The following is a 12,870-nucleotide window of genomic DNA, read 5'->3' as shown; positions in this document are numbered from 1 at the left end:
TGTACACTTGACCTGCATCACATTATACACCTGACATGATGTACACTTAACCTGCATCACATCATACACCTGACATGATGTACACTCAACCTGCATCACATTAGACACCTGACATGATGTACACTTAACCTGCATCACATTAGACACCTGACATGATGTACACTTGACCTGCATCACACCTGACATGATGTACACTTAACATGCATCACATTATACACCTGACATGATGTACACTTAACCTGCATCACATTATACACCTGACATGATGTACACTTAACCTGCATCACATTATACACCTGACATGATGTACACTTAACCTGCATCACATTATACACCTGACATGATGTACACTTAACCTGCATCACATTATACACCTGACATGATGTACACTTAACCTGCATCACATTATACACCTGACATGATGTACACTTAACCTGCATCACATTATACACCTGACATGATGTACACTTGACCTGCATCACATTATACACCTGACATGATGTACACTTAACCTGCATCACATTATACACCTGACATGATGTACACTCAACCTGCATCACATTATACACCTGACATGATGTACACTTAACCTGCATCACATTAGACACCTGACATGATGTACACTCAACCTGCATCACATTATACACCTGACATGATGTACACTTAACCTACATCACATTATACACCTGACATGATGTACACTTGACCTGCATCACATTAGACACCTGACATGATGTACACTTAACCTGCATCACATTAGACACCTGACATGATGTACACTTTACCTGCATCACATTATACACCTGACATGATGTACACTTAACCTACATCACATTATACACCTGACATGATGTACACTTAACCTGCATCACATTATACACCTGACATGATGTACACTTGACCTGCATCACATTATACACCTGACATGATGTACACTTGACCTGCATCACATTATACACCTGACATGATGTACACTTGACCTGCATCACATCATACACTTAACATGCATCACATTATACACCTGACATGATGTACACTTAACCTGCATCACATTATACACCTGACATGATGTACACTTAACCTGCATCACATTAGACACCTGACATGATGTACACTTAACCTGCATCACATTAGACACCTGACATGATGTACACTTAACCTGCATCACGCCTGACATGATGTACACTCAACCTGCATCACATTATACACCTGACATGATGTACACTTGACCTGCATCACATTATACACCTGACATGATGTACACTTAACCTGCATCACATCATACACCTGACATGATGTACACTCAACCTGCATCACATTAGACACCTGACATGATGTACACTTAACCTGCATCACATTAGACACCTGACATGATGTACACTTGACCTGCATCACACCTGACATGATGTACACTTAACATGCATCACATTATACACCTGACATGATGTACACTTAACCTGCATCACATTATACACCTGACATGATGTACACTTAACCTGCATCACATTATACACCTGACATGATGTACACTTAACCTGCATCACATTATACACCTGACATGATGTACACTTAACCTGCATCACATTATACACCTGACATGATGTACACTTAACCTGCATCACATTATACACCTGACATGATGTACACTTAACCTGCATCACATTATACACCTGACATGATGTACACTTGACCTGCATCACATTATACACCTGACATGATGTACACTTAACCTGCATCACATTATACACCTGACATGATGTACACTCAACCTGCATCACATTATACACCTGACATGATGTACACTTAACCTGCATCACATTAGACACCTGACATGATGTACACTCAACCTGCATCACATTATACACCTGACATGATGTACACTTAACCTACATCACATTATACACCTGACATGATGTACACTTGACCTGCATCACATTAGACACCTGACATGATGTACACTTAACCTGCATCACATTAGACACCTGACATGATGTACACTTTACCTGCATCACATTATACACCTGACATGATGTACACTTAACCTACATCACATTATACACCTGACATGATGTACACTTAACCTGCATCACATTATACACCTGACATGATGTACACTTGACCTGCATCACATTATACACCTGACATGATGTACACTTGACCTGCATCACATTATACACCTGACATGATGTACACTTGACCTGCATCACATCATACACCTGACATGATGTACACTTAACCTGCATCACATTATACACCTGACATGATGTACACTTGACCTGCATCACATTATACACCTGACATGATGTACACTTAACCTGCATCACATTATACACCTGACATGATGTACACTCAACCTGCATCACATTATACACCTGACATGATGTACACTTAACCTGCATCACATTAGACACCTGACATGATGTACACTCAACCTGCATCACATTATACACCTGACATGATGTACACTTAACCTACATCACATTATACACCTGACATGATGTACACTTGACCTGCATCACATTAGACACCTGACATGATGTACACTTAACCTGCATCACATTAGACACCTGACATGATGTACACTTTACCTGCATCACATTATACACCTGACATGATGTACACTTAACCTACATCACATTATACACCTGACATGATGTACACTTAACCTGCATCACATTATACACCTGACATGATGTACACTTGACCTGCATCACATTAGACACCTGACATGATGTACACTCAACCTGCATCACATTAGACACCTGACATGATGTACACTTGACCTGCATCACACCTGACATGATGTACACTTAACCTGCATCACATTATACACCTGACATGATGTACACTTAACCTGCATCACATTATACACCTGACATGATGTACACTTAACCTGCATCACATTAGACACCTGCCATGATGTACACTTAAACTGCATCACATTATACACCTGACATGATGTACACTTAACCTGCATCACATTATACACCTGACATGATGTACACTTAACCTGCATCACATTATACACCTGACATGATGTACACTTAACCTGCACCACGCATTAGACACCTGACATGATGTACACTTAACCTGCATCACATTATACACCTGACATGATGTACACTTAACCTGCATCACATTAGACACCTGACATGATGTACACTTAACCTGCACCACACATGATGTACATCACATTATACACCAACAAACCCCGTTTCCATATGAGTTGGGAAAGTGTGTTAGATGTAAATATAAACAGAATACAATGATTTGCAAATCCTTTTCAAGCCATATTCAGTTGAATATGCTACAAAGACAACATATTTCATGTTCAAACTCAAACTTTTTTTTTTGTTGCAAATAATCATTAATTTTAGAATTTGATGCCAGCAACACGTGACAAAGAAGTTGGGAAAGGTGGCAATAAATACTAACAAAGTTGAGGAATGCTCATCAAACACTTATTTGGAACATTCCATATGTGTGCAGGCTAATTGGGAACAGGTGGGTGCCATGATTGGCTATAAAAACAGCTTCCCAAAATATGCAAGAAAGACGACTATTTTTGGACAAATGAAGATTCACAACCTTATCTTTTTGAAGCTGAATATACGGAGGATGAACTACTGCTTCTAGAAGCCAGCACGATAGCAGAGTGAGACGTTGGAACCGACGGAAGCCGAGAGAGTGAGGTGAAAGTGACTTGAAGCTGCAAAACAAGGAACTTATAGCCTTGCTATTTCGACATAAATGGAGTGCTTACCCAAATAAACCGGTAAAAACTTTGCTGGCCAGCTGGACCAAACAGACAACTGTCCATGGAGCGGATCACGCTGTATAATGATCATGATACACGTCATGTGTATTATTACAACTACAGTACATACTAGCTGTGTACAAACAAAACATGAAATAATACTTTACACATACTGTAATATGATTGCTGTTCCTCAGTACAGATTGATGTAATATCAAAGTGTTGTGTATTACAAACTCAAAGGCGTTTTGTGCTGACGTAGAAGCTAGCTTTTCTCTTGTTGAGTTAGCTTTTATGGCTAATAATGTGTTAGTACGCTAGAAAAAGAGTTCCTCAGTGTTCTCTCTTACGATAACAATGTTGCTACAGTTTGTTATTATAAATGTTACACAACATAAATAAAGTATTGTTGACAGTTTATGAATGCCTTTTTAAAGGTAGAAATGTTTGCTAACATTAGCCGCATTGCTAGCCACCAAAAACGAGACCATTTTAAATGTTAAAAAGCCTAAAAAAACAACTTTAGTCTTCTTGTCTGCGGTAATGATTGTGAAGGATAGTTCCACAAAAAGTGCAGTGTCCCTTTAAGGATGGAAGATAACGGCGGGAAGGCGGTGGCCCACCTGTGGTTGCTGAGACTCGCCATGTCTCGGACCGTCTGTGCCGTCTCTGAAGCAAAGTCCAGCGCTCCCGCCACCGGTTTGGTCACCGTGCCGACCAGACCTTTACCCAGACCAGAGAAGAAGCCGCTGACTCCACCCTCCGTCTTCACGCCCTCCACGGTGGAGGTGATGATGCTGGTCATGCCTCCTATGATCCCTGCGTCAGAGTACATGGACTACATGACTGACAGGTAGCAAGTCCATCTCATACTGTACATAATATTACTGTCCATGAAAGTACATGTACTACATGACTGACAGGTAGCAAGTCCATCTCATACTGTACATAATATTACTGTCCATGAAAGTACATGGACTACATGACTGACAGGTAGCAAGTCCATCTCATACTGTACATAATATTACTGTCCATGAAAGTACATGTACTACATGACTGACAAGTAGCAAGTCTATCACATACTGTACATAATATTACTGTCCATGAAAGTACATGTACTACATGACTGACAGGTAGCAAGTCCATCTCATACTGTACATAATATTACTGTCCATGAAAGTACATGTACTACATGACTGACAGGTAGCAAGTCCATCACATACTGTACATAATATTACTGTCCATGAAAGTACATGTACTACATGACTGACAGGTAGCAAGTCCATCTCATACTGTACATAATATTACTGTCCATGAAAGTACATGTACTACATGACTGACAGGTAGCAAGTCCATCTCATACTGTACATAATATTACTGTCCATGAAAGTACATGGACTACATGACTGACAGGTAGCAAGTCCATCTCATACTGTACATAATATTACTGTCCATGAAAGTACATGTACTACATGACTGACAGGTAGCAAGTCTATCACATACTGTACATAATATTACTGTCCATGAAAGTACATGTACTACATGACTGACAGGTAGCAGGTCCATCTCATACTGTACATAATATTACTGTCCATGAAAGTACATGTACTACATGACTGACAGGTAGCAAGTCCATCACATACTGTACATAATATTACTGTCCATGAAAGTACATGTACTACATGACTGACAGGTAGCAAGTCCATCTCATACTGTACATAATATTACTGTCCATGAAAGTACATGTACTACATGACTGACAGGTAGCAAGTCCATCTCATACTGTACATAATATTACTGTCCATGAAAGTACATGTACTACATGACTGACAGGTAGCAAGTCCATCTCATACTGTACATAATATTACTGTCCATGAAAGTACATGGACTACATGACTGACAGGTAGCAAGTCCATCTCATACTGTACATAATATTACTGTCCATGAAAGTACATGTACTACATGACTGACAGGTAGCAAGTCTATCACATACTGTACATAATATTACTGTCCATGAAAGTACATGTACTACATGACTGACAGGTAGCAGGTCCATCTCATACTGTACATAATATTACTGTCCATGAAAGTACATGTACTACATGACTGACAGGTAGCAAGTCCATCTCATACTGTACATAATATTACTGTCCATGAAAGTACATGTACTACATGACTGACAGGTAGTAAGTCCATCTCATACTGTACATAATATTACTGTCCATGAAAGTACATGTACTACATGACTGACAGGTAGCAAGTCCATCTCATACTGTACATAATTTTACTGTCCATGAAAGTACATGTACTACATGACTGACAGGTAGCAAGTCCATCTCATACTGTACATAATATTACTGTCCATGAAAGTACATGTACTACATGACTGACAGGTAGCAAGTCCATCTCATACTGTACATAATATTACTGTCCATGAAAGTACATGTACTACATGACTGACAGGTAGCAAGTCCATCTCATACTGTACATAATATTACTGTCCATGAAAGTACATGTACTACATGACTGACAGGTAGCAAGTCTATCTCATACTGTACATAATATTACTGTCCATGAAAGTACATGTACTACATGACTGACAAGTAGCAAGTCCATCTCATACTGTACATAATATTACTGTCCATGAAAGTACATGTACTACATGACTGACAGGTAGCAAGTCCATCTCATACTGTACATAATATTACTGTCCATGAAAGTACATGTACTACATGACTGACAAGTAGCAAGTCCATCTCATACTGTACATAATACTACTGTCCATGAAAGTACATGTACTACATGACTGACAGGTAGCAAGTCCATCTCATACTGTACATAATTTTACTGTCCATGAAAGTACATGTACTACATGACTGACAGGTAGCAAGTCCATCTCATACTGTACATAATATTACTGTCCATGAAAGTACATGTACTACATGACTGACAAGTAGCAAGTCTATCTCATACTGTACATAATATTACTGTCCATGAAAGTACATGTACTACATGACTGACAGGTAGCAAGTCCATCTCATACTGTACATAATATTACTGTCCATGAAAGTACATGTACTACATGACTGACAAGTAGCAAGTCCATCTCATACTGTACATAATATTACTGTCCATGAAAGTACATGTACTACATGACTGACAGGTAGCAAGTCCATCTCATACTGTACATAATATTACTGTCCATGAAAGTACATGTACTACATGACTGACAAGTAGCAAGTCTATCTCATACTGTACATAATATTACTGTCCATGAAAGTACATGTACTACATGACTGACAGGTAGTAAGTCCATCTCATACTGTACATAATATTACTGTCCATGAAAGTACATGTACTACATGACTGACAGGTAGCAAGTCCATCTCATACTGTACATAATATTACTGTCCATGAAAGTACATGTACTACATGACTGACAAGTAGCAAGTCCATCTCATACTGTACATAATATTACTGTCCATGAAAGTACATGTACTACATGACTGACAGGTAGCAAGTCCATCACATACTGTACATAATATTACTGTCCATGAAAGTACATGTACTACATGACTGACAGGTAGCAAGTCCATCTCATACTGTACATAATATTACTGTCCATGAAAGTACATGTACTACATGACTGACAGGTGGCAAGTCCATCTCATACTGTACATAATATTACTGTCCATGAAAGTACATGTACTACATGACTGACAGGTAGCAAGTCCATCTCATACTGTACATAATATTACTGTCCATGAAAGTACATGTACTACATGACTGACAGGTAGCAAGTCCATCTCATACTGTACATAATATTACTGTCCATGTTGCTCCTTTTTTTCTCTCATATTTTTGACCTAATTTATGTTTTACATGAATGGCTCTATAACCATATATAGTTTATTTTTTCAATATATAGATAAATAATTTAATATATTGATTTTTTTACCTTTAGAATTCCCCTCAAGTTAGTTCCAGAGTATCCAGAAGGGTCTCAGTCATTAACATATAAAGTGTATTAGTCAGGTAGGTTGTGAGTTCAAACCCCGGCCGAGTCATACCAAAGACTATAAAAATGGGAGCCATTACCTCCCTGCTTGGCACTCAGCATTAAGGCTTGGAACTGGGGGTTAAATCACCATAAATGATTCCCGGGCACGGCACCGCTGCTGCTCACTGCTCCCCTCACCTCTCAGGGGGTGAACAAGGGTGATGGGTCAAATGCAGAGAATAGTTTCACCACATCTAGTGTGTATGTGACCATCATTGCTACTCTAACTTTAAATTTAATATATATATATATATATATATATACATATATACATATATATATGAGTTTGAGTTTATATCAAACATGCAAGCATACAACATGTTACATCAAAATGTCCAGTTTCTCTTTTCTACATGTTCAAAAAGGAGTAGGAAGAAGTAGAACTTATTTAATCCTACCTCTTATCTTTTACATAACAGTTGCAAAAACTTTTGTTCACTTCCTGTTCTCAATTTATTGACAATATGTGTCTTACATGAATGGCACTATAACCATTTATAGTTTATTTTTTCCAATATATATATATACATACACACAGTGGTGGTCAAAAGTGTACATACACGTGTAAAGAACATGATGTCATGGCTGTCTTGAGTTTCCAATCATTTATTTTGTTGTGATGTAGTGATTGGAGGACATACTTGTTGCTCACAAAAAGCATTCATGAAGTTTGCTTCTTTTATGAATTTATTATGGCTCTACTGAAAATGTGAGCAAATTGATGAAGGTGGACCCCGACTTAAACAAGTTGAAAAACTTATTGGGGTGTTAGCATTTAGTGGTCAATTGTACGGAATATGTACTGTACTGTGCAATCTACTAATAATATGTACTGTACTGTGCAATCTACTAATAATATGTACTGTACTGTGCAATCTACTAATAATATGTACTGTACTGTGTAATCTACTAATAATATGTACTGTACTGTGCAATCTACTAATAATATGTACTGTACTGTGCAATCTACTAATAATATGTACTGTACTGTGGAATCTACTAATAATATGTACTGTACTGTGCAATCTACTAATAATATGTACTGTACTGTGCACTCTACTAATAATATGTACTGTACTGTGCAATCTACTAATAATATGTACTGTACTGTGCAATCTACTAATAATATGTACTGTACTGTGCAATCTACTAATAATATTTACTGTACTGTGCAATCTACTAATAATATGTACTGTACTGTGCAATCTACTAATATGTACTGTACTGTGCAATCTACTAATAATATGTACTGTACTGTGCAATCTACTAATAATATGTACTGTACTGTGTAATCTACTAATAATATGTACTGTACTGTGCAATCTACTAATAATATGTACTGTACTGTGCAATCTACTAATAATATGTACTGTACTGTACAATCTACTAATAATATGTACTGTACTGTGCAATCTACTAATAATATTTACTGTACTGTGCAATCTACTAATAATATGTACTGTACTGTGCAATCTACTAATATGTACTGTACTGTGCAATCTACTAATAATATGTACTGTACTGTGCAATCTACTAATAATATGTACTGTACTGTGCAATCTACTAATAATATGTACTGTACTGTGCAATCTACTAATAATATGTACTGTACTGTGCAATCTACTAATAATATGTACTGTACTGTGCAATCTACTAATAATATGTACTGTACTGTGCAATCTACTAATAAAAGTATCAATCAATCCAAAAAATGTGCTGGGTCAAAAGTATACATACAGCAATGTTAATATTTGCTGACATGTCCCTTGGCAAGTTTACCTGCAATAAGGAGCTTTTGGATGTCATCCACAAGCTGCTGCTTGCATTTTTCACCACAAAATTGCTGCCGTTCAGCTAAATGTGTTGCTTTTCTGACATGGACTTGTTTCTTCAGCATTGTCCACAGGTTTAAGTCAGGACTTTAGGAAATCCATTCTAAAACCTTCATTCTAGCCTGATTTAGCCTTTGTTTGGGGTCATTGTCCAATAGGACCATGCTGCCACCACCATATACACATATACATATACACATATACATATATATATATATTGTTACTTTACATGCAGTCAGCTTTGAGTATTATGTGGTGGTCTTATAATAAAAAAGAGATGATACCATGAGCTAGTCCGTGGATGCCAGCGACCAGGTGCTCTCCACTAGTGGCGCCGTGGTATCTGATGTACTCTCGCTCAGTCTGGTGGCGGTTGTCCATGGTCTTCCCCAGCCCATCAGATAAGGTCCCTGCAAACTGCAAGACAACAGATGTGATGTGACGCCTGCAAACTTCTCTAAAACAAGACGTACCTTGGCAGCAGAGTTGGACACGCCATGCGTCACGTTGCGTATAAGACCGCCCACGTTGCCGTACTTGATGAGCTCCGACATTCCCTCAGACACGTCGTTGAGGAGTCCTATCGGATTCCCGAGGAAGTCCACCGATCCCAAGATCTGGGCTGCCTGGCTGATCAGCTCCTTGAGAGAAAAAGCAGACTGAGATGAGAGAAACATTAACAATGAGTCTGCAGCTGATTAGAGAGGCCGTGCCAGCAACCTGAGGGTTCTTGGTTCAATTCCTGCTTCTGCTATACTAGTCACAGCTCTTGTGTCCTTGGGCAAGACACTTCACCCACCTGCTCCCGGTGCCACCCACCTGCTCCCGGTGCCACCCACCTGCTCACAGTGCCACCCACCTGGTGTCAGTGCGCCTCACCTGCTCGCAGTGCCACCCACCTGCTCCCGGTGCCACCTGCCTGCTCCCGGTGCCACCCACCTGCTCTCAGTGCCACCCACCTGCTCACAGTGCCACCCACCTGGTGTCAGTGCGCCTCACCGGCTCTCAGTGCCACCCACCTGCTCACAGTGCCACCCACCTGGTGTCAGTGCGCCTCACCTGCTCACAGTGCCACCCACCTGCTCACAGTGCCACCCACCTGCTCACAGTGCCACCCACCTGGTGTCAGTGCGCCTCACCTGCTCCCAGTGCCACCCACCTGCTCACAGTGCCACCCACCTGCTGCCAGTGCCACCCACCTGCTCCCAGTGCCACCCACCTGCTCTCAGTGCACCTCACCTGCTCACAGTGCCACCCACCTGCTCACAGTGCCACCCACCTGCTGCCAGTGCCACCCACCTGCTGCCAGTGCCCCCCACCTGCTCTCAGTGCGCCCCACCTGCTGCCAGTGCCACCCACCTGCTGCCAGTGCCCCCCACCTGCTCTCAGTGCGCCCCACCTGCTGCCAGTGCCACCCACCTGCTGCCAGTGCCCCCCACCTGCTCCCAGTGCCACCCACCTGCTCACAGTGCCACCCACCTGTTGCCAGTGCCACCCACCTGCTCCCAGTGCCACCCACCTGCTCACAGTGCCACCCACCTGCTCACAGTGCCACCCACCTGCTCACAGTGCCACCCACCTGCTGCCAGTGCCCCCCACCTGCTCTCAGTGCGCCCCACCTGCTGCCAGTGCCACCCACCTGCTGCCAGTGCCACCCACACTGCTTTAAATACAAAGTAACTTAGATCATGGCTTTCACTAGGTAAAGCGCTTTCAGGCACAAGAGAAAAAGCGCTATATAAATAAAATTCACTTCACCAAATAATACTACAGTCCAACCTCAATTTACAAAAAACCTCAATTTGCGCATTTTCCAATTTACAAACTTTATAGCGAGTCAAGTACGTGCTAAGTGTGTCTGTGTGTTTGTGTCTCGCGGGCGGGACGTCAAGATGTAGATGTTTCTTTAAAAAGTGCCTCTGCAGGTTATATTCCTTTGAGGCTGCGGTTACTTATTTAGCAAGTAAACACATCAGCTTTCACACGGCACTGTCAATAAATTCATTATTCTGCCCTCGCTACTCGTCTCCAGCGTGTGCAGATAGTTAACAGCACCAAGAATCAAAGGTTAGGTTCCTTCTTCTGATTCTTTTTCCTTCCTCAGTTGAATTTCTTTACACGTCTCTTTATTTAGGTTTGTAAGACAGACAAAATAAATAAATACAAAAGCACAACGTACATTGTGTATTTTACACAATGTACGTTACATAATTAAAATAGAAGGTTCAGTGTTCATACACACAGCAAACATTGCACACATGTGGTTTAACACAATCAAACCTAAAGTGTGGCTTTATCGCCTTCTGCTGGTCAACCTCAGCACTACATGTATTTAATCAGTTTTGAAAGTTAAAAAGCCAAAAACAACACGACCACAAATACAAAAGACATCAAAAAGTCAGCAATTTTGTTGTCCAGTCGCTGTTAAAAGTCTGATTTTTGCAATTTATTAGGATTTTTTTCAGTGTCGATAGTGCCTTCTCCTTCTGCTCACTCACCGCTGCTTCATTAAGACACATATGCTTTGCTGTCGCCCCCTGTGGGCTGGTGGGAGTACTGCATACATGAATGGTTTCATCAAGACTATTTGGGGGATGTTCGGTGGGCCAAATTAAAAGCTTTGACGAGGCGGCTGTGACTAAGCTTGCTTTAACCACTTCTCAGCGCTTCAGCATGTTGGCCTTTTATGTGTTTTCTCCCCTTTTGACAAGTTTTGTCCATTTTGCTAACTTAACACGAGCTTCAAAAAGACAACAGAGCAGCGTGGAAAGAAGGATGGAAACACTGTGGAGGTAAAAAAAAAAAGACAGTTTGCCAGGTGTACATAAATGGTGCTCACAAGTATGGAAGATTCGACCAAGCAGGATTTGTACCGCAGCTTTTCTTAATAATAATAATTATTAGGGCTGCAAATCTTTGTGTGTCCCACGATTCCATTCAATATCGATTCTTGGGGTCACGATTCGATAATATATAGATTTTTTTCGATTCTATTCGATTTTCGATTCAAAAATGATATTTTCCCGATTGAAAAGGATTGTGTATTCATTCAATACATAGATTTCAGCAGGATCTACCCCAGTCTGCTGACATGCTAGCAGAGTAGTAGATTTAAAAAAAAAAAAGCTTTTATAATTGTAAAGGACAATGTTTTATCAACTGATTGCAATAATTTAAATTTGTTTTAACTATTAAAGGAAGCAAAAATATGACTTATTTGA

The 12,870-nt window shown here is 40.2% G+C and overlaps 1 protein-coding gene across 1 annotated transcript in view; it reads right to left on the bottom strand.

Annotated features, from left to right (window-relative positions):
• The window catches only part of LOC133553969 (intermembrane lipid transfer protein VPS13D-like), a 172,781-nt gene that overhangs the window by 17,493 nt on the left and 142,418 nt on the right, over positions 1-12,870 (bottom strand). Inside the window, exons 42-44 of the mRNA XM_061902291.1 lie at positions 10,123-10,290; positions 9,934-10,066; positions 4,381-4,576 (exon numbers count right to left, since the gene is read on the bottom strand). Of these exons, the coding sequence (XP_061758275.1) occupies positions 4,381-4,576; positions 9,934-10,066; positions 10,123-10,290 (497 nt within the window). The remainder of the gene's footprint in view (positions 1-4,380; positions 4,577-9,933; positions 10,067-10,122; positions 10,291-12,870) is intronic.

Source organism: Nerophis ophidion, linkage group LG06, assembly GCF_033978795.1.
Source record: "Nerophis ophidion isolate RoL-2023_Sa linkage group LG06, RoL_Noph_v1.0, whole genome shotgun sequence".
Lineage (NCBI taxonomy): Eukaryota > Metazoa > Chordata > Actinopteri > Syngnathiformes > Syngnathidae > Nerophis > Nerophis ophidion.
This window is presented reverse-complemented; position numbering and strand designations above follow the sequence as displayed.